This window comes from Monodon monoceros, unplaced genomic scaffold (assembly GCF_005190385.1).
Source record: "Monodon monoceros isolate NGI ecotype Baffin Bay Population unplaced genomic scaffold, NGI_Narwhal_1 Super_Scaffold_2, whole genome shotgun sequence".
NCBI lineage: Eukaryota > Metazoa > Chordata > Mammalia > Artiodactyla > Monodontidae > Monodon > Monodon monoceros.
The window spans coordinates 102,233,310-102,256,657 of record NW_021703776.1 but is presented as its reverse complement, the minus strand read 5'-3'; the positions used below and the strand labels follow the sequence as shown (position 1 = coordinate 102,256,657).

The 23,348-nt window shown below is 44.7% G+C and overlaps 1 protein-coding gene across 1 annotated transcript; it reads right to left on the bottom strand.

Annotated features, from left to right (window-relative positions):
* Nucleotides 1–680: 680 nt before the first annotated feature.
* HTR5A (5-hydroxytryptamine receptor 5A) lies at nt 681–11,678 on the bottom strand. The gene is made up of 2 exons (XM_029234355.1): nt 10,890–11,678; nt 681–1,023 (listed from the first exon to the last, which is right to left on the bottom strand). Exons 1-2 carry the CDS (start codon nt 11,628–11,630, stop codon nt 691–693), a joined length of 1,074 nt encoding a protein of 357 aa, XP_029090188.1. The 5' UTR covers nt 11,631–11,678; the 3' UTR covers nt 681–690.
* Nucleotides 11,679–23,348: the final 11,670 nt, after the last annotated feature.

Genomic DNA, 23,348 nt, shown 5'->3' with positions numbered 1-23,348 from the left:
GTTCCTGTTTCAAGTTGATGGCTTGCATTTTAGAATAAACTCGCCAGTTGGAACATTTGTCTCCTCAGTAGGTTTGGTGTATGTGTGTGTGTGGTTGCCATAAATAAAACCATAAAGCCGTATTGCTTGGTCTTGCAGGTGCGGCTGCGTACTTTAGTATGTCTGGAGACAATCCTTTGTGGCCAAATATTGGGACACACACAGTAAGTATTAGGGTATACTTCCTAGGACTGTAGGATGGAATCCTCAAAATGGGGGCTCTTCCCGGAAACTTGCAGTTATGGTTTCCTGTTCCCCAGATGTCCCCATTGTGACTTCTTATTCATTGTTTCCTGTCTGTTCTCAACCTGCCTATATGGATTTATCTCCTCCCTCTCATCTGCCTGGTTGGACTTCCCTGGGACCAGGACAGTAAGCACGCTGGAGTGGGTTTTGTAAAGAAAGGGCACTTTGTGGGCCAAGTCCGTGGCTGTTCGGTGAGGAGTGAGGAATAGCAGATAAATTGGATAAACGGGGTCCCCCGTACTGCCTGTGGAGACTCGCGTTCCTGCCCGGAGTGCAGAAGTGAGGTGCTCAGCTCCGAGGACCACCCTGGGGAACTTGAAGGCTTGTCTCTTCCAGGTGGTGCCGGGTGAGGATGGGGAAATAGATGGAGCTCGGGGAGACTTCCTGCCTGTGCCGGCCTCACAGTCACTGGTGCCTGGAGAAGAAATTCTTGAAGGCGCTGTTGTAGTTCTTGTTGAAGGCCGTGTAGATCAGGGGGTTGAAGAAAGAGTTGGAGTAGCCGAGCCACAGGAAGATGCTCTTCCAGGTGGCGGGGATGTCACAGGAGCACAGGGGGCTGATGAGCTCCGTGGTGAAGAAGGGGATCCAGCAGAGCACAAACACCCCAATGAGGATGCCCACCATTAGGGCGGCTCTCTGCTCCTTCTGTTCTCTCCACGTGGCCCCTTCTGTCTGGAAGGTGACAGTGGCGTGGCGGACGGTGAACACCATCTCGGGCTGCCGAGCGGAGGCCTTCACCTGGAAAAGGTAAGCAGAGGCTTCAGGAAGAGCCGCCTCTTCACGCCTGGGCTGAACCCAGACGCGGGTGGGCGTGAGCCCCGCACATCCACTTCAAGAGAACGTCCTCAGTTGTCCGGTGCAGGGACCGGGCAGCATGTGGGGACCACCCTCGGCTATGAAAACGTGCTGACAGAGCTGGGCGTTTGCTTACATCTTAGAAATGGAGGGAAAATAGGAACGTCTGCAATAATGCAACGACGATGGAGTCCCTGTTGCCGTCTGTTCAGCAGGGAACAACAGAAGTAAGCAGGTCACGAGGTGTATACAGTTTATGACCACGGAACACGAGTAATCAGGAGCCCGCTAAATCCTTATCAAACCCCGTACACGCAGGACCCAGGATTCCAAAATCTAGAACTTTCTGGGTTTCTGTGAATCCCCTCTAAAAAGTTAGAATTTTCTAGAACTTTTCTTCTGGTATAAGGTTCCTACTGCTGTGCTTCCAGAACATATTCTACTGTTTGGGACAGTTCACTCACCAGGATGTTTATCTCCCTGTTTATTCTGTGTTCCGCCCCCTCCCCCGACTTTGATGGAAAACAGAGGCTCTAAACTCAGAGTCCCTCCACGTAGGTTCTCTCAAGTCCTCTGGAAGGCAGGTTCCCACTGAACTACGTTCTCCAGCTTCACACCCCTTCTCTAAGGGGGTGGAATTCCTGGGAAAGGAAGCTCTTTCCTCCTTTCCAGCCCTATTTTTTAGATCTTTGGGGAACTGGAATAAGGGGTGTCTGATGATGAGGCCCCCCTCAATATAAGGAAATTGCAGTGGGCTGATCTGCTAAGTGAGCAAATTAGTTGCTCCAGTCACAATGTGGGACAGTTTCTGGGTCGATCAGTCATTCACTAGTGGTGAGACTACCCTGACATTAAATCCTCTTCTTCCCAACTCCAGCCTTCTGTGACCCCCGTACGCTTGAAAAGGAGAATTACCCAGCTCGCGCCCCAGCAGCTTCCCTATCGTATAGAATAACTGAGCTGAAAATAGGAACACTGTAGTTAAGGGAATGTTAGCTCATGTATGAATTATTAAATTCATGTGATAGCCTTCCTGTCATCTGTTTGAAAAACAGTGAAACCCCAAGCATTATACAATTAAACAGAAGATCGTGAATACTGAAACAAATAGTTCCTTTTTCTGCAACCCTTAAAAGCACATATGAAATAAGAAGTGAAAATTTCTCTCTCCCAGTCTCACCCCTGGATGGAACCATAGTTACCTTTCTTATTTATTAGTGTATATCTGGGAATGCATTTCAGGGAGTTAATTTATAGAAATACAAACACAGTTTTAGTTTCATTTTTCAGCATAAAGAAAATAGGGAAAACTACCAATTTCCTTAATAAAACTCAATCCCAAAATGGCATCAAGGCAGCCATTTCCCAAAGATGGCAATGGAAGAATAATTCTGGTCCTGACTCTTAAATCCCTACGAAATTCTCCTTCCTTTCAGACCTTTTCGCTGCCAAGACTGGCCACTCAGGGTTGTGACGCCATTGTGACCACCCGTTAATTCTCTATAGCACACCTGGTGTAAAAGGGGAACATTTAAACCAGACTCAAAGGCCCTGGGGTAACAGTAGAAATAAATACAGCAACACATAACTAGATATTCTGGCTTTTGAGCTATGACACACTCTAGGGAATCTCTCTACCCCTCCCATCCCCGCTCCCTGTCTGCCTTCCCTGTGGTCAGTGCCTTTTCAGGTTGACTCCAGAAGCCCATGCTTAGTCCTTTAGATACTCAAATTCCAGTTGCAAGACACAATGAGCCCCATGATTGGACTACCAGTGTATGACCAGTCTTCTGTGAAGGGTGAGATACACCCCCAGTGCTACATGTTCTATTAGTAGGAGTTTGCTCTTGCATAATGGAAAAAGCTGCAAGGTTTCCATTCTGAGGAGCCGTCTTCTCTCCTAATGATTGACACTGAGAATGTCTGCCTCTTTTGAGACTCTGCTGGTACCTTCAGACACAGTCCTGACCTGTATCCAAAGGGGCTGCCCTATCAGAATGTAGCACAGTACCTCATCATTCGTCCGAGAGACACAGGATCACAGGGTTGTTTGTTTTCCAGGTGTAGCGTAGGATATGAATATTTCTATAGCCCAAGTATTGTAAGACAGTTTTATGGAAACCCATCACTTCAAATCTTGGTCCTCATAAGGGAATGTTAGGTGCCGTTAAGTGTGGGCCTGCTTGTGTGGGTATTTGGCAGCTGTGCTATGAAATCCTGGATTCTTCCAGTATAATGTACCGGGTTCTTATGAGCTGTTCCCAAACATAGCATGCATTCATTGTATCTACAAGAATTTTCCACTGTGTGGCAGTTCTAATGTTGCATAAGGGTACTCTTAAAGACTTCCCAGCTACTTTATTCCTAAGCTTGTCTTCAGGATGATTTCTCTCTGTCAGTAGGACCCACAGGCATTCTATCCACCGTCCTTTTCACTGAGTTCTAAGCACAACACTTTGGGAGCACATTCGCGGGGCCCCTTTCCAGCAAAGAATCTAAATTCATTTTTAACAGTTCTTTTAATGTTCCATGGGGTCTTCTCCCACTTCTTAGAATTCTATTTTGAATTCCAATTAAACTTTTTTTCCTAAATACATTGTTTTTATGGTTTGCTTTGAGTAAGGAATTTTCATAGGTTAGAGAACTCCATGTTTCTCAGAAAAGCACACTCTCTATGACCTTGGTGAGAAATGTTGAGCATTTTATGGGTCCCTCTCTTGTGTGTGTGGCATTCAATACCAGCTCACTCGGTGAGAGTGTCATTGGTCTGAAGTGGCTCTTCCGGGACAGCAGAGGCTCAGCTGCGGGGAGGGGCTTTGCTGTTGGGGAGTTTCAGGCTCCCGATGCTGGCAGGTGGTTGATTTGGTTGCTCACCCTATGGCTCTCTGACTTACAGACTCCTTAGCTCTTTGCTCATCAACGATTGCAATAAGGCACTTAATCAAGTCTGGAGAATAGACTCTATTGATTACTCTGTCAATTACTCATCATGGTCGTTAGTAGATTCACAGAAAGAGAGGTAATGGGGCAAAAAAAGGTGAACATTCAAGCCAAATTGCACCTTTCCCATCTATCTTTGAAGTGCTATATCATTTAAAGCACAAACCTCACAATTTAAGATTCACATGAAAAAATTTTCTAAGTGAACTCTTAGCCTCACATCTCCAAATAAGCGAATTTTGGGGGGAACATGTACCTATGAGTTAGACTTCTCATTCTTCCAAAATGGTTATGTGTTAAATAACTATTTAATGGTTAATCATAAATCTAGCGTGTTCTTTTATTTCCTCAAACTATGCTGCTTCACCTCCCTATTAATATTGCAGATAATCAATAGATTATCATCAGTAGTGGGTATTGAAATTAAGGGGTGAAGACTCTTACCTTGGAAGTGTGGCTTCAGGTGATTTGCAGGTGAGATCAGGTCACTGTCACGATGTAAGATGTACTGATGAGTCAGGATGTTCAAGCTAGAAATGATCTCACCCATTTAAGGAGGGCTCCACGAGGGGCAGAATAAGAACATCCCCACAAACTTAGCAAAAGACCAACTATTCTGTAGCTGTGGCAACAAAGAGCCTTGCTACTTGTTTAAACTCCTTCAGTGGATCAAGGACAATGCAGCTCCGTGAATATACACCTGCAAACCAACCAGTCAGTGTCAGCCCTCACTTCTGAATGTCAGCCAGTTAGGGCAGGACTCACCCCACTAAGTGCATCTCTGAGCTGCAGTCAACCAACAGCAGTCTCACGCAGTAACCCCACTCTGGGGGTGTCAGCTCACTGCTCCCCTGCATGTCCTCCAGTCCCTGAACTCAACGCTGTCCCCAGTCCCCATAGATGATGGGCATTCTGCTCTGTCAGACGGTGCCTGACAAGTGTAGCTTTCTCTTACTATGTAGTAAGGAGTATTTTTATTTCAGATACTGTGTGGTGGTTGTATCATCCTTGGACATTCTAGAGAGTCCACCGAGATCATTTTGTGGATCCTCCCCAGGATCCTCGGACTGCAGGTGCATTCACTGTACCCCCGACTCCAGTTGCCTTTGGATCTGCAGATGGGCATCATTCTCAGTGAGCTGAGTTCCAGCCAGCTCCACCAGGCTCTTCTCACTCTGTGTGTTTTGTTATACAAGGATTGTAACCAAGTGTCTTCGAATAAGATCATTCAGCTTAGGTCTTTGTATCAAGTCACTAGACCTTTGTTTGAGAGGTGCACCATTTGGTAATTGACTTACATTTTTGTGTAAGGCTATTAGATCTCTTGTCTTGGAGGCATACCATTTAGTGAAAATTTTTATGACATAACCTACTTACTATGTTGTTGTTTTCTTTGTTTTTGCTGTTGTTTGTCTAAATATGCAAAGCCTTGTTTTCATAGGTTTGTTTGTTTGTTTTTTGTGCTGGAATACCTTTTTTTTTCTGTTGAATATAAAAAGGATTGTTCTGTAAGGCATTGGCTTGATAAGCCCTAATCCATTCCAAGGCAGATCTGAAGGCTAATGATTTGGGGACTGTTAGACTTATGACCAATTTGTGAAAAAGCAGTTGATCAAACTTTGCTTTGGGTTCTTCACAAAACTTAAGTGAGGGCACTTGCTATCTTGTCAATTTATGAAAAAAAATGTCACCTTGTCTAGTTGGTATTCCAGCTCATTGGATTGGTGGTCATATGGCCCCCTCTTGGCCTGTGGTCAAGGATTTGAGACACCATTCACAAGCACAAACTGTTGGCCAACTGTAGTGGCCATTTTCTTGTGTGTCATGGTTTGTCTAAGTCAAAGTCTCAAACTTCTCCTTTGTGAACTTATATTTCCTATTTTAAATTGCACTATAATGCTAATTCTTGCATTTCTCTTGATAAATGTGAAAGAAAACTTTTTTACTTAATGAGGAATTTCTGAAAGTCAAAATCAATAAATTAACATATTTAAGATCAACTCTAGAAAAATTAGAAGACAAACACTAAACAGTTGAGAGTCAGCTTCTTTAGTTCTGCTAAGACCTTAAAACAAAATTCTAACTCTAAGTTAGTCTCAAAGATTTTGTAACTTTCCAAAACCTCCCCACCTTGCACATCTACATCTCCCATATTTCTCCTCAGCTTTACCTGACCTCCTAAATGAACTATCCTTTCTTCAGGGATTTTCTCAGGAAAAACAAAATCACATCGTAAAATTGCCAGACAAGAAGTCAAGTCTATAGAATTTCAGTTAAAACCTTGGTCTAGAGCTAAGATATAGGCTATAATTAAGAATTTTTCTAAACTTCAGGGAGAAGGGCAAAAAATTGCTGTAGAATTTAGACTTCCTCTCCCGTTGCGGAGCACAGGCTCCGGACGCTCAGGCTCAGCGGCCACGGCCCACGGGCCCAGACACTCCGCGGCATGTGGGCCCAGTCCACGGGCCCAGTCCATTCCCGGTCCACTTCCCGGACCGGGGCACGAACCCGCGTCCCCTGCATCGGCAGGTGGACTCTCAACCACTGCGCCACCAGGGAAGCCCGAATTTAGACTTTTTTTAAGAGTATTGAACAAAATTCTTATTGTCCTGGACTACGGATCAGCAGTAACTAGTTAATTAAAATCTCCCTCAGGTGAGGAAAAGTATTTAAAACCAGAAGGATAGGAAAGAGAAGAGCTATATAACCCAGCTGTGGAAATTTAAAATATAAAATACGTAAAGCAATTTCAGAAGGCTTTTTTAAAGAGAAGATTAAATAAGGATTCAAAATTATAAACTAAGTATAGAAAATAGACTTCAGAAAACTTTCAAGCAGTATTCTGATGTAAACCCAACAGCTGAAGTATAATCTTGTCCTGTCTTTCTATAAATGGGCTCAAACCTGAAGTAGGGAATTTAATAAGAAAAAATAAATTTAAATGTGCAATTGCCAATTTAGAAAATATCCAATACGGGGCTAGACATTTCCATATATCCTTAGAAAGTAAATAATACAAGATATGGCTCTCTAGATAAAACATTCAAAAACACCTCTGTTTTCAAAGATTTGGGAGCCTAGACAAGAACACCTGTAAATATTGTCAGCAGAAGAATCCTTGAAAGAATCAATGTCCCCTATTGGCTAAAAATCAAAATGACAACTATCTAAAATCTGTCCAGTGAAGTCACTCCAAGGGAGATATTATCACCCAACAACTTCCTGTCCTTCTAAACTTCTAAGGGGAATTGCCTATAATTACAGATGTACAACAAGTACAGCTTTCTTGTTTATATGGGTGTCACCATAACTACCATTATCCCCACAATTATAAAACAATAGATCCTTCAGCCTAAAATTTTAAAGTCATCTGAAAAGGAAACATGCAAATCAACTTGTAATAAGTTTTAAAAAATTGAAAACAATGATTGGTTGTACAGATGCTGAAATAAGACCATGAGAGACAAATTTATGGTGTGGCTATTTAAAGGGCTTAAGGGAAAGTAAACCTTAGTTAATACAAAAATTCAAGCAATGAAAATCTTTAACAATCCTGTGTGCCAACTTGTAACTGATATTTCAGGGTCATTATCAGAATACTTTAGTTTCTGTAACACAACCGCAAATTTAATAAGTAGGACCCGCTTCCAGATAAAATGTACTGCTGTCCTTACACATTATGAGATTATAGCTGGTCTGTACATGAAAATGTGTACACTGTATATCATTCAAGACATTACTGAAGAAATAGCAATGATCCTGGAGTCCTTATGGACAAAAGACACCACAGACCGAAAGATTAATTAGACCAGAATGCATGAGAGTCCAGATTGATTCTTCCTAGGTTATCATGAATGTGCCTTTTTGTACCAATGTGAAAATGCTGGGCCGTACTCCAGGTGGATTAATTCAACCACATGACACCTGTCTAAGAACTACTGCCTACTGAAGCCCACCCCTTAATTCAGTAATTAAGGCTTTGACTCCTTGCCTCAGAGAAATTACAGGCATCAATTAAACTAGTGTCAGCACATCTTCAGAACTTATATTAAGCCTTTGAATCTTACGTTACCATATGTAGTAAATCCCCATTGCTAACTGAAACCAGCCAACATTTTTCTACTGATTGGTTCACTGTGATTCAGTATCTGTTGTCCAGAGCTTTAAAAGACTTCTGCACAGCGCTGTTCTGACAGATAGATATGTTGATTGCTGTGCAGTCTGAACATCAGGTCTCCACAGATGAAACTTCATCTTCAAGGAGAAGCAACAACAGTGGTGGCGATTTGGACAGTCCTTGATGGTCTCTCTTGAAGCTTTGGCTGAATGAGGACCCAGATCAGGGGGATGAAAACTAAACTTAGGGCGAGTCTGCGTGTTCTGCAGCCTGGGTCCAGTCTTGAACGTACTCTGTCGGTCAAGGGCAGTTCCTCTCAGGGGACTTGGTCTTGCAAGCCGTGCCAGTCCCTCACTTCTGAAATTCAGGCATCCACGGACGGACTCACTCCAATAAACTCCCACTGGAGTAACGCCCAGCAAACAAAGCTGCTCATACACATGATGGCAACCCACTCAGACCTCGAAAGTGCCCCAGTCCCTTACACTAGCAAGGCATAAATCCAGCTCTGTCTTCACGTCAGCTCTTTAGTAGTGGTTTCGTCAGACTTTGTCAAGGGTGCAAGGCCTGCCTCTCTTGTGTTTCCTGTTTTCATCCTGGTATCTGACAAGGGTTAGGCTTTCAGTATGTATTTGAATAAAACTCTGAAGATGCAGAACAGGGAAGAAGCGTTGTGTTTCCCTAGGTAACATAGCTAGTTGGTGGTAAAACTGTATTTAGAAACGTTGGCACCTGCTACCACCGAGAAGTCAGGAAGCCTGGTTTTTAATTAACCCTTCACAGTAACATGAGGACAGAGGCAGTGCCGCATTTTATGCAGAGCCCTGGATCACTTAGAGGCTTTGCAAAGCCAAGGGACCCATTTTTGAAAGTTATCCGGCAGAGAAGGAACATGAAACAATGCTTTGCTTCTGCTCTCTTCAAAGCTGAGCGGTGAAAACCCCTCTTCCTTCCACACTAAGCCCTCTGAGACAAAGTATAATTGCTTTTCCCTTCTAAAGCTGTTTGGTATTAATTATAAATTGTGTTTACCTGGATAAGCGCCCTGGCAGGAGAGGATCTGTGTAAGGAGGGCCTTGGTGGGCAGCCAGCCTCCTGTTCCTGACCTGGAATCGGGGTGGATGCACACACACGGGCACTCCAGGCAGTTTGGCGGCACTCTTACCCATCAGCACTCCGTGTCCAGTTTAGAAATCTAACAGGTCAGGGTTTCCCAAATTTGGCACTACTAACATTTTGGTCTGAATAGTTCTTTGTTGTTCAGGGTGTCCTGTGTGTTGTACCACGTTTAGCAGCATCCCTGCTCTCTACACGCTAGATGCCATTAGTACCCTGTCCCCAAGTCTTGGTAATCAAAAACATCTCCAGACATTCCAGATGTTCCCTGGGGTAGGGGAGGGTAATTTGGGTGAGACTTTTGTTCTAGATAAAAGGACAGGTGCCCTCTGACCCCTTTTTCCTTCTTGTTTCTAGAATGGTGCCCTCCCCTTTCTCCCATACCTACACCTCTGGTTCCTCTAAGCTTGACTGACTGGTCATACTTGGAATTAGCTACTGACTCGAAAAATACAATCGTATTGCAATGTTCACAATGCATGTCTCTCTCACTAGACCAGACTCTTCATAGGCAAAGATGATGTCTTTATCACTCCTCGACCCCTTGCAGCAAGCCTGTAGTATGTGCTCAGTGTGCTTAATTGAATTTCCTTGTTGTCCCAGAACCAGTAACAGAAATGGGTGCTGCGTCGTGCTCTGATCCAACGTAAATGTGTGAAGCAGGTCCAAGGGATCACCCTTGGCAATGAGTGCGGTAGGGGGTGGGCAGCCTGCACAGCCGGTGGATTCATGTGAACTCTTATGGTCCCTGAATCTTGAATCGTAGGGTCAGATTACCAAGAGTGAACAAAAAGCAGGAAAGCGTGGATGGAGAGAAGATGAGAAAAGAGCCCTCACGGGTGCTGTAGCAGTTGCCGTACCTTAAATGCCACTTGTAAAGAGCTGGGGAAGTGTCTGCCTTAGCGTTTTAACTTCCTCCTGCAGCTTTACTCATGTCCCGGGAGGCAAGCAAGTGGTCCTCAGCTGCACGGACAGTCTGATCAGGGGTGGGGACAGGCCCAGAAAGCAGCACCACAGGCAGTGGGTGCATATAACAAGGGCAGAGGCTCTGAGACAGGTGTAAACAGTATCTTTAACCTTGCATGAGGACAGGAGGATGCTGGGCACGACAGTAACCCAGGAGATACCACACTTCGCAAAATTAATTGGCAAAGAGAAAACAGACTGGGTTGAAACACTAACCTGCTTTGCCTGATGTATGGCAGTCTTCCTGCCAAGTCAGGTGACCGTCCCTCCCTTCCCACCTCCTCGAACACCCCCCACTGTAAATGCAGGAAGCTGCACTTTTCTCTAGTGCAGCCCCAGAAACCAACTTCCTCAGGCGTTCTAAAGGATATTATAGATCCATAGAATTTTCAAGCCTAGTGGGACCCTGTAGAATTATGTAGTCCAGATCCCTCGTTTTATATATAGGGAAAGAACCCATGAGAGATGACCTGCTCTGTGAATCTGAGCACGTCAGAGGAGAGTCTGCGATGCTTTCTTTCTCTCTCCCAGTCTACCTCCTTCCCTTCCCCTCCAGCCCCCGCCAAAATACTAAGAAGTCCCACTTTCTACGGATGTGTGGGGAGATGTGCTGGGGATGAGGCCTGTGCAAATGCAAGCAAAGTTTTTTAAGGATCACGTTAACACCCACCTCCACAGCTTCGGAAACGGGGGAGACGCTGTTGGCCTTCCGGGGGCCCACGCGGAACTTGGCCGCCTTGTAGATCTTCCAGTATACGAAGAGCACCACGCAGAGCGGCAGGTAGAAGGCGCCCACGGTGGAGAACACGGTGTAGGAGGGCTCGCGGCTCACCTGGCACTCCTCGCTGCCCTCAGAGTAGGTCTCCCCCCAGCCGAAGAGCAGCGGGGCCAGGGAGATGACTGCGGAGAGCGCCCAGGTGAGCGTGATCATTACGTTGGAGATGCGCTTGCGGGCACGGAGCGTGTATTCCAGGTGACGGGTGATGGACCAGTAGCGGTCCAGCGCGATAGCCGTCACATTCCAGATGCTGGCCGTGCAGCAGAGCACGTCGCATGCGATCCAAAGCTGGCACAGCCGCCGGCCCAGCTGCCAGCGGCGCCCGGACAGCTCGTGCACCAGGCTCAGCGGCATGACCAGAGCAGCCACCAGCACGTCCGAGATGGCCATGGATGCCACCAGGTTGTGCGGAACGCGATGGAACGTGCGCACGCGGAGAATGGTCGCCAGCACCAGCAGGTTCCAGGCGAGCGTCGCGGCCACCAGGAAGCCCAGCAAGGTGAGGACGAGCACGCCGAAGACGGAGACCAGGGGCAGACTGGCGCGCGGGTCTTCGGCGTCGAAGCTGCGGTTGGTCTCCAGAGGGGCGGGGGTGGGGAGGATAAAGTAGGTGAGGTTCGGCGGCAGATCCATGTCTGGGCCAGGAGACGGGCTCGCCGGTGTGCGGAGAAGGGGCGCTCGGGAGGAGGGGTGGTGACCACTGTGTCGGAAGCCACTCCGGATGTTTGTCACCTCTGGCCAGTGGCAGGGTTTCTGGAGAGTGTCTGTGGAGTTTGCCCCGACCCCCCGCCAGCGAGCCTCCGTGGGAGACGGTGTGTCGGAGAGGAGAGGAGGGCGCTGGGCTGCGAGCCGCGGCGGGTCTGAATCCCTCAGGCGCTGGGAGAGCAGAGGCGAGGGGCTGTGTCTCGCAGCCGGGGCCCGTCTAAGCTGTCACATGACCAGGGCTCTTCGCCTCGGCGGAGACAGCAGTCTGGTCGCCCTGAGTCCGGCATCTCCCAAGTGGAGGAGGAGCTGGGCGCCCCCGGAGCGTGGGGCTGGTGCGTCAGAGCGGCAGTTCTCGCCGCGCGGCCTCCCTTCCCGCCCCTCTCGCCCGCGGCGGCAGCGGGCTGCAACCTCAGCTCCGTGCTGGGGAAGCCAAGCAGGGACCTGCTTTCTAGGTCCTGCCTTCCGCTATTCGCCCGCCCCTTCCCCGCCCCGTCTGGGGCTGCGGCTCCGGCTCCGGAGAGCGAATGCTGGCGCGCCCACCCAGACCTGTCTTACCGAGCCGGGGATCCAGCCTGCGTAAGGCATCAGCTGATAAGGCTGCCGCGCGCCCGGGGTTCGCGGCGCCAGCGCTGGCGCTGTCCCCGGTGCTGTCCCCGCCCCAGCGCGCTAGGCTTGGTGCTGTCCATGGTGCTCTCGCTTCTCCCCGAAATGAGTTCCCCCGGTGGAACAAGTTTACCAAAGAACTTTCCTTGAAACGTTCCTCTAGCCACCGCCTACCCACGTCCTTCTAGGGGCGGTCTGGATACCTTGAGCGGGTTCTTAGCTTTCCACAGGTCTTAACCTTTGCTACGTGTGTTCCCAGTTAAGGGTCTAAGATGATTTCGCTGGCTTTTTTTGCTCTGGATGAGTTCAGTGCATGACTGCGTTCTTACACAACACCTGGTTCTTCCCTTCAAGGGTTGTTTTCTTTCCAGGAGAAGAAGCAAGATAGCAGTTGCTGCTGCCCTAGAGGTGGCTGAGGTATTGGAGCTAGAACGTTTAACCCGTTTCCTCCGAGCCACAGAGAAGGTGCACAGTCTCCAGTGCGTTCTGTCACGTTTGCTTTTTGCAAAGGGAAAAGCTGGATACAAGTTGTTATGAAAGCTCCATCTCACTCGCAAAAGGAGGGGGCACGCTTAACTCCTTCCTCACACACAGTCACATGACCACACACATATCCACAGTAACTGAGAAAATATCGAAAGTTCCTACCCAGAAGTTGTGACTTTCAAATAGACACATGATATAGCAAGATATAATAAAATCAGGAAAGTGAGATGACAGAAAGGAAAGTAAGACGGCATTAAGATTTCTTTTTTTAAAAGTACATACAATGGGTGTCATGGAATCCTGTACATTTACAAGTGGTTGGTCACAAATTTGGTTGGAAGCTTTTTAGCTATTTGAACATGAGAAAAATGTTTTGTTACAAGATTCCATTTCTAACAGAGTAAAACAAGCGTCAGGAAGACTGCACTGAGAAGAGAGAAGCTCCTCCACTGGAACCCAGAGGAGAAGACACTGTTAGGAAATGTTGAAGAGAATGTTATTCATTAAATAAAGATTGTTCGCAGAGCCGCTTCACCGAATATCTTGTAAAAACAGCTGACAGTGGCTGCTTTGCGCACTGCTACTCTGTGTGGCTCTCGTCAGGGGGCCGACGTGCTCATTTAGAGCACATCCCCTTTTTGGAGTCACAGAACTAATTAGAATGAGATGTAAATGATTGACCCCCTTCTTTCGGAAAAAAAAAAAAAAAAAGGTCTGAACAATTCTGCATTCCGTTTCCAGGGCCCATGACCAGGAGGAATGGATGAGCTGCATTTCTGGTAGTCAGGCCTTGATGATGATATCTCTCAATACAGAGCTTGGAAGGCATCATGGGCTTGAAATTATATCCCATGCCCCCCCGCCCCGCAGCACTGCCTGGCACAGCTCTCTGTACTGATAGTGAAGGGAGTAGCTGTCCAATAAGGGACCGAGCCGGGGATAACTGAGGATACTGTGTGCAGATCAGAGCATCATAAACTTAAGAATTCTAACAAAGAAGAGATCCAATGGAGTATTTCCAGAAGAACCAAGTTCTGTTGAGAAATTCTGGTTTATCTTCTTATACAGACACAAAGGAAAAATCAGAGCATTTCATCTTTTAAATCCTAAAGCATGGTCACACTTTCAGCTTGAAAAAATGCAAACAGGTGTAAAACTCCCATCTGCCATAAAGCACCTCTGAAATACCAGTTTTGAGGAAAACATTTTCTTTTTTACCACCTATAGGCTGAACTGTATCCCTTCTCTCTTAAAACTCATGTGTTGAAGTCCTAATCTCTCCAGTACCCCAGAGTGTGACTGTATTTGGAAATAAGACCTTTAAAAAGATGATTAAGATAAAATGAGGCTGTTAGAGTAGCTCTAATTGAATCTCACTGGTGTTCTTACAGGAAGAGGAAATTAGACACAAAGAGACACCAAGGATGTGCGCGCACAGAGGAGAGACAACGTGAGGGCACAGCAAAAAGGTGGCCATCTAGAGCCAAGGGGGAGGCCTCGGGAAACTGCCCTTGCTGACACCTTGCTTTTGGACTTACAGCCTCCTGAACTGTGAAACTGAAAGTAAATTTCTGTGGCTTAAGCCACTGCATGGTATTTTGATATGGCTGCACCATCCAGCAAAAGATACTTGCAAAAGGGCTTCCCTGGTGGCGCAGTGGTTGAGAGTCCGCCTGCCGATGCAGGGGACACGGGTTCGTGCCCCGGTCCGGGAAGATCCCACATGCCGCGGAGCGGCTGGGCCCGTGAGCCATGGCCGCTGTGCCTGCGCGTCCGGAGCCTGTTGCTCCGCAACGGGAGAGGCCACGGCGGTGAGAGGCCCGCGTACCGCAAAAAAAACACACAAAAAACAAAAACAACAAAAGATACTTGCAAAAGATGCAACCAGATTACTAAATAAGGTGACATGCTGTGGGGTGGTTTTACAGACATATTAACAAATTATAGGGCACCTACTAAAACATGTCTTTATAAAACATACTTTGTGGCCATTCTAGCAATAATTAGATTGCAGGCTCAATTGTCTATTGAAGTTACTTACAGTTTGTGATTAAGCCAAATACGCATATAGAAAACTGCTTATTTTACGTTTTCTCATTTTCTTGGTGGGGAAGTACGCATCTGTTTCATTCAAGTAGGAGCTGATTCTTAACTAAAAGTTTGAAAGTAAGAAAAAATTGGAAACACAGAACAGAACCTTATTCTACCCCACTTGCAAGGATCTGATGGGTAAGATTATTCCTACCACAATTTTATGAAATCAATAATTCGTTAAAAGGTCATTCTTATTATATAAAATCTATATTATATACCAGGCATTAAATAAGTGTCCCTGTATGATCATACCACAAAAATTTTGTGAGAAATTGTTATCCCTATTTTATAATTGAGGAAACTGAACCTTGGAGATAAAGTAACTTGCCCCCAAATCACATAGTATTTGAACCTGAGTGTGACTACAAGCCTGTGCTCTTTTTTTTTTTCTCATCACCAACCATTTATATTGTATATTCCATCTCTTTTCATAAGTGTCAAAGGGAAAAAAACAACAATACCACCAAATGCTAGCAACCTCTCATCCTTAACCCTTCAGATAGAGGGAAACGCTATCACTAATAAAAATAGTAAGTGTATTGTTCACATAACCATTACATGGAAATGTCTGTTCTCTCATAACTTGGATGTTTAAGGTTGGATTATGGAAGCTCAAAGTGTTCATTAATATTACAAACACAGGGCTGTGGCAGTAGGCCTGGTGCATAATCACATGGATAAACTCCTTTCACTTATAGGATCAGGAGAACTCACGTTTTCATCTTCACGTAACAATACAGACCTGTGCTTCATTTTATAATCACAGTATGATGACCGTCTCTGAATACAGAAGAATCATAGGGTGTAGAACGTCAGTATTTCCTGGGTCTTGGGCTCATTATACCTCTGAGGGCATACCAGAATGAAACGGCTTGGTGGACCACACATTACAACATTTTAGGAACAGGCTGAAGTAAGACGAATAACTTCAAAAATTCAGTTGAGAAACAAAGCTCTATAAGACCAACATCAGCAAATTAGCTGATGATAAAGCAATATTGCCATTCCACCAAAGAAGCCTCTCTTTAGAACCTTGTACCAGCCACATTCTGGGGTGATCTTTTTTTTTTAGCATCTTTATTGGAGTATAATTGCCTTACAATGGTGTGTTAGTTTCTGCTTTATAACAAAGTGAATCAGTTATACATATGTTCCCATATCTCTTCCCTCTTGCGTCACCCTCCCTCCCACCCTCCCTATCCCACCCCTCTAGGTGGTCACAAAGCACCAAGCGGATATCCCTGTGCTATGCGGCTGCTTCCCACTAGCTATCTATTTTACATTTGGTAGTGTATACATGTCCATGCCACTCTCTCACTTTGTCCCAGCTTACCCTTCCCCCTCCCCATATCCTCAAGTCCATTCTCTACTAGGTGTCTTTATTCCTGTCTTACCCGTAGGTTCTTCATAACATTTTTTCCCTTAAATTCCATATATATGTGTTAGCATACGGTATTTGTCTTTCTCTTTCTGACTTACTTCACTCTGTATGAAAGACTCTAGGTCCATCCACCTCATTACAAATAGCTCAATTTCGTTTCTTTTTATGGCTGAGTAATATTCCATTGTATATATGTGCCACATCTTCTTTATCCATTCATCCGATGATGGACACTTAGGTTGTTTCCATCTCCGGGCTATTGTAAACAGAGCTGCAATGAACATTGTGGTACATGACTCTTTTTGAATTATGGTTTTCTCAGGGTATGTGCCCAGTAGTGGGATTGCTGGGTCATAGGGTAGTTCTATTTGTAGTTTTTTAAGGAACCTCCATACTGTTCTCCATAGTGGCTGTACCAATTCACATTCCCACAAGCAGTGCAAGAGTGTTCCCTTTTCTCCACACCCTCTCCAGCATTTATTGTTTCTAGATTTTTTGTTGATGGCCATTCTGACTGGTGTGAGATAATATCTCATTGTAGTTTTGATCTGCATTTCTTTAATGATTAATGATGTTGAGCATTCTTTTATGTGTTTGTTGGCAGTCTGTATATCTTCTTTGGAGATATGTCTATTTAGGTCTTCTGCCCGTTTTTGGACTGGGTTCTTTGTTTTTTTGTTACAGAGCTGCATGAGCTGCTTATAAATTTTGGAGATTAATCCTTTGTCAGTTGCTTCATTTGCAAATATTTTCTCCCATTCTGAGGGTTGTCTTTTCATCTTCTTTATGGTTTCCTTTGCTGTGAAAAAGCTTTTAAGTTTCATTAGGTCCCATTTGTTTATTTTTGTTTTTATTTCCATTTCTCTAGGAGGTGGGTCAAAAAGGATCTTGCTGTGATTTATGTCATAGAGTGTTCTGCCTATGTTTTCCTCTAAGAGTTTGATAGTGTCTGGCCTTACATTTAGGTCTTTAATCCATTTTGAGTTTATTTTTGTGTATGGTGTTAGGGAGTGATCTAATCTCATATTTTTACATGTACCTGTCCAGTTTTCCCAGCACCACTTATTGAAGAGGCTGTCCTTTCTCCACTGTACATTCCTGCCTCCTTTATCAAAGATAAGGTGACCATATGTGTGTGGGTTTATCTCTGTGCTTTCTATCCTGTTCCATTGATCTATCTTTCTGTTTTTGTGCCAGTACCATACTGTCTTGATTATTGTAGCTTTGTAGTATAGTCTGAAGTCAGGGAGCCTGATTCCTCCAGCTCCGTTTTTTGTTCTCAAGATTGCTTTGGCTATTCGGGGTCTTTTGTGTTACCATACAAATTATGAAATTTTTTGTTCTAGTTCTGTGAAAAATGCCAGTGGTAGTTTGATAGGGATTGCACTGAATCTGTAGATTGCTTTGGGTAGTAGAGTCATTTTCACAATGTTGATTCTTCCAATCCAAGAACATGGTATCTCTCTCCATCTATTTGTATCATCTTTAATTTCTTTCATCAATGTCTTACAATTTTCTGCATACAGGTCTTTTGTCTCCTTAGGTAGGTTTATTCCTAGATATTTTATTCTTTTTGTTGCAATGGTAAATGGGAGTGTTTTCTTGATTTCACTTTCAGATTTTTCATCATTAGTATATAGGAATGCCAGAGATTTCTGTACATTAATTTTGTATCCTGCTACTTTACCAAATTCATTGATTAGCTCTAGTAGTTTTCTGGTAGCATCTTTAGGATTCTCTATGTATAGTATCATGTCATCTGCAAACAGTGACAGCTTTACTTCTTCTTTTCTGATTTGCATTCCTTTTATTTCCTTTTCTTCTCTGATTGCTGTGGCTAAAACTTCCAAAACTATGTTGAATAAGACTGGTGAGAGTGGGCAAACTTGTCTTGTTCCTGATCTTAGTGGAAATGCTTTCAGTTTTTCACCATTGAGGACGTTGTTAGCTGTGGGTTTGTCATATATGGTCTTTATTATGTTGAGGAAAGTTCCCTCTATGCCTACTTTCTGCAGGGTTTTCATCATAAATGGGTGCTGAATTTTGTCAGAAGCTTTCTCTGCATCTGTTAAGATGATCATATGGTTTTTCTCCTTCAATTTGTTAATATGGTGTATCATGTTGGTTGATTTGCGTATATTGAAGAATCCTTGCATTCCTGGAATAACCCCACTTGACCATGGTGTACGATCCTTTTAATGTGCTGTTGGATTCTGTTTGCTAGTATTTTGTTGAGGATTTTTGCATCTATGTTCCTCAGTGATATTGGCCTGTAGTTTTCTTTCTTTGTGACATCCTTGTCTGGTTTTGGTATCAAGGTGATGTTGGCCTCGTAGAATGAATTTGGGAGTGTTCCTCCCTCTGCTATATTTTGGAAGAGTTTGAGAAGGATAGGTGTTAGCTCTTCTCTAAATGTTTGATAGAATTCGCCTGTGAAGCCATCTGGTCCTGGGCTTTTGTTTGTTGGAAGATTTTTAATCACAGTTTCAATTTCAGTGCTTGTGATTGGTCTGTTCATAGTTTCTATTTCTTCCTGTTTCAGTCTTGGCAGGTTGTGCATTTCTAAGAATTTGTCCATTTCTTCCAGGTTGTCCATTTTATTGGCATAGAGTTGCTTGTAGTAATCTCTCATCATCTTTTGTGTTTCTGCAGTGTCACTTGTTACTTCTTTTTCATTCCTAATTCTATTGATTTGAGTCTTCTCCCTTTTTTTCTTGATGAGTCTGGCTAATGGTTTATCGATTTTGTTTATCTTCTCAAAGAACCAGCTTTTTGTTTTATTGATCTTTGCTATCATTTCCTTCATTTCTTTTTCATTTATTTCTGATCTGATCTTTATGATTTCTTTCCTTCTGCTAACTTTGGGGTTTTTTTGTTCTTCTTTCTCTAATTGCTTTAGGTGCAAGGTTAGGTTGTTTATTCGAGATGTCTCCTGTTTCTTAAGGTGGGCTTGTATTGCTATAAACTTCCCACTTGGAGGTGCTTTTGCTGCATTCCATAGGTTTTGGGTCATCATGTCTCCATTGTCATTTGTTTCTAGGTATTTTTAAATTTCCTCTTTGATTTCTTCAGTGGTCAGTTCGTTATTAAGTAGTGTATTGTTTAGCTTCCATGTGTTTGTATTTTTTACAGATCTTTTCCTGTAATTGATATCTAGTCTCATAGTGTTGTGGTCGGAAAAGATACTTGATACAATTTCAATTTTCTTAAATTTACCAAGGCTTGATTTGTGACCCAAGATATGATCTATCCTGGAGGATGTTCCATGAGCACTTGAGAAAAATGTGTATTCTGTTGTTTTCGCATGGAATGTCCTATAAATATCAATTAAGTCCATCTTGTTTAATGTATCATTTAAAGCTTGTGTTTCCTTATTTATTTTCATTTTGGATGATCTGGCCATTGGTGAAAGTGGGGTGTTAAAGTCTCCTACTATGAATGTGTTACTGTCGATTTCCCCTTTTATGGCTGTTAGTATTTGCCTTATGTATTGAGGCGCTCCTATGTTGGGTGCATAAATATTTACAATTGTTATATCTTCTGCTTGGATTGTTCACTTGATCATTATGTAATGTCCTTCATTGTCTCTTCTAATAGTCGTTATTTTAAAGTCTATTTTGTCTGATATGAGAATTGCTACTCCAGCTTTCTTTTGGCTTCCATTTGCATGGAATATCTTTTTCCATCCCCTTACTTTCAGTCTGTATGTGGCTCTAGGTCTGAAGTGGGTCTTTTGTAGACAGCATATATATGGGTCTTGTTTTTGTATCCATTCAGCCAATCTGTGTCTTTTGGTGGGAGCATTTAGTCCGTTTACATTTAAGGTAATTATCGATATGTATATTCCTATTCCCATTTTCTAAATTGTTTTGGGTTCGTTATTGTAGGTCTTTTCCTTCTCTTGTGTTTCTTGCCTAGAGAAGTTCCTTTAGCATTTGTTGTAAAGCTGGTTTGGTGGTGCTGAAATCTCTCAGCTTTTGCTTGTCTGTAAAGGTTTTAATTTCTCCATCAAATCTGAATGAGATCTTTGCTGGGTAGAGTAATCTTGGTTGCAGGTTTTTCTCCTTCATCACTTTAAATATGTCCTGCCACTCCCTTCTGGCTTGCAGAGTTTCTGCTGAAAGATCAGCTGTTAACCTTATGGGGATTCCCTTGTGTGTTATTTGTTGTTTTCCCCTTGCTGCTTTTAATATGTTTTCTTTGTATTTAATTTTTCACAGTTTGATTAATATGTGTCTTGGCATGTTTCTCCTTGGATTTATCCATTTATCCTGTATGGGACTCTCTGTGCTTCCTGGACTTGATTAACTATTTCCTTTCCCATATTAGGGAAGTCTTCAACTATAATCTCTTCAAATATTTTCTCAGTCCCTTTCTTTTTCTCTTCTTCTTCTGGAACCCCTATAATTCGAATGTTGGTGCGTTTAATGTTGTCCCAGAGGTCTCTGAGACTGTCCTCAGTTCTTTTCCTTCTTTTTTCTTTATTCTGCTCTGCAGTAGTTATTTCCACTATTTTATCTTCCAGGTCACTTATCCGTTCTTCTGCCTCAGTTATTCTGCTATTGATCCCACCTAGAGTATTTTTAATTTCATTTATTGTGTTGTTCATCGTTGTTTGTTTCATCTTTAGTTCTTCTACGTCCTTGTTAAATGTTTCTTGCATTTTCTCTATTCTATTTCCAAGATTTTGGATCATCTTTACTATCATTATTCTGAATTCTTTTTCAGGTAGACTGCCTATTTCCTCTTCATTTGTTAGGTCTGGTGGGTTTTTATCTTGCTCCTTCATCTGCTGTTTGTTTCTCTTTCTTCTCATTTTGCTTATCTTACTGTGTTTGGGGTCTCCTTTTTGCAGGCTGCAGGTTCGTAGTTCCCGTTGTTTTTGATGTCTGTCCCCAGTGGCTAAGGTTGGTTCAGTGGGTTGTGTAGGCTTCCTGGTGGAGGGGACTAGTGCCTGTGTTCTGGTGGATGAGGCTGGATGTTGTCTCTCTGGTGGGCAGGTCCACGTCTGGTGGTGTGTTTTGGGGTGTCTGTGGACTTATTATGATTTTAGGCAGCCTCTCTGCTAATGGGTGGGGTTGTGTTCCTGTCTTGCTAGTTGTTTAGCATAGGGTGTCCAGCACTGTAGCTTGCTGGTCGTTGAGTGAAGCTGGGTGCTGGTGCTGAGATGGAGATCTCTGGGAGATTTTCGCCGTTTGATATTATGTGGAGCTGGCAGGTTTCTTGTGGACCAGTGTCCAGAAGTTGGCTCTCCCACCTCAGAGGCACAGCACTGACCCCTGGCTGGAGCACCAAGAGCCTTTCATCCACACGGCTCAGAATAAAGGGAGAAAAAGTAGAAAGAAAGAAGGAAGGAAGGAGGGAAGGAAGCAAGAAAGGAAGATAAAATAAAGTAAGATAAAATAAAATAAAGTTATTAAAATAAAAAAATAATTATTAAGAAAAAAAATTTTTAGAAAGAAAACGGATGGATAGAACCCTAGGACAAATGGTTGTAGCAAAGCTCTACAGACAAAATCTCACACAGAAGCATACACATACACACTCACAAAAAGAGGAAAAGGGGAAAAAATCATAAATCTTGCTCTCAAAGTCCACCTCCTCAATTTGGGATGATTCGTTGTCTATTCAGGTATTCCACAGATGCAGGATATATCAAGTTGATTGTGGAGCTTTAATCCGCTGCTCCTGAGGCTGCTGGGAGAGATTTCCCTTTCTCTTGTTTGTTCGCACAGCTCCCGGGGGTCAGCTTTGGATGTGGCCCTGCCTCTGCATGTAGGTCGCTGGAGGGCGTCTGTTCTTCGCTCAGACAGGACGGGGTTAAAGAAGCCGCTGATTCGGGGGCTCTGGCTCACTCAGGCCGGGGGTAGGGAGGGGCACGGCGTGCGGGGCGGGCCTGCGGCGGCAGAGGCCGGCGTGACGTTGCAGCAGCCTGAGGCGCGCCGTGCGTTCTCCCGGGGAAGTTGTCCCTGGATCCCGGGACCCTGGCAGTGGCGGGCTGCACAGGCTCCCCGGAAGGGGGGTGTGGAGAGTGACCTGCGCTCGCACACAGGCTTCTTGGTGGCGGCAGCAGCAGCCTTAGCGTCTCATGCCCGTCTCTGGGGTCCGCGCTGTTAGCCGCGGCTCGCGCCCGTCTCTGGAGCTCCTTTAAGCAGCGCTCTGAATCCCCTCTCCTCGCGCACCAGGAAACAAAGAGGTAAGAAAAAGTCTCCTGCCTCTTCGGCACGGTCCAGACTTTCCCCCTGACTCCCTCCCGGCCAGCCGTGTCGCACTAACCCCCTGCAGGCTGTGTTCACGCCTCCAACCCCAGTCCTCTCCCCGAGCCTCAGCTTCCAGCCCCGCCCGCCCCGGAGGGGGAGCAGACAAGCCTCTCGGGCTGGTGAGCGCCGTTCCGCCCTGATCCTCTGTGCGGTAATCTCCCCACTTTGCCTTCCGCGCCCTTGTGGCTGCGCTCTCCTCCGCAGTACTGTGTTGCTCTCCCCCTCCGCCACCCGCAGTCTCCGCCTGTGAAGGGGCTTCTAGTGTGTGGACACCTTTCCTCCTTCACGGCTCCCTCCCGCTGGTGCCGGTCCCGTCCCTATCCTTTTGTCTCTGTTTTTCCTTTTTTCTTTTGCCCTACCCAGGTACGTGGGGAGTTTCTTGCCTTTTGGGAGGTCTGAGGTCTTCTGCCAGCGTTCAGTAGGTGTTCTGTAGGAGTTGTTCCATGTGTAGATGTATTTCTGGTGTATCTGTGGGGAGGAAGGTGATCTCCGCGTCTTAGTCTTCCGGCATCTTCCCCTCGTCCCAAGCCTGTGCTCTTAATCAGTATGTTTTACTAAACTAATCTGATAATCAGGATTTCAAAATAGTTGCAAGCTAAACCCTTGTTTTAGTTGGTTCAGGCTGCTGTAACAAAATACCTTTGGGGCTTAAAGAACAGGAATTTATTTGCTCATAGTTCTAGAGTATGGACATTTGAGACCAGCCTGGTGAGATTCTGATGAGAGAGGTTCTGATGAGAGAGAGAGAGAGAGAGAGAGAGAGAGAGAGAGAGAGGAGAGAAGAGAGAAGAGAGAAGAGAGAAGAGAGAAGAGAGAAGAGAG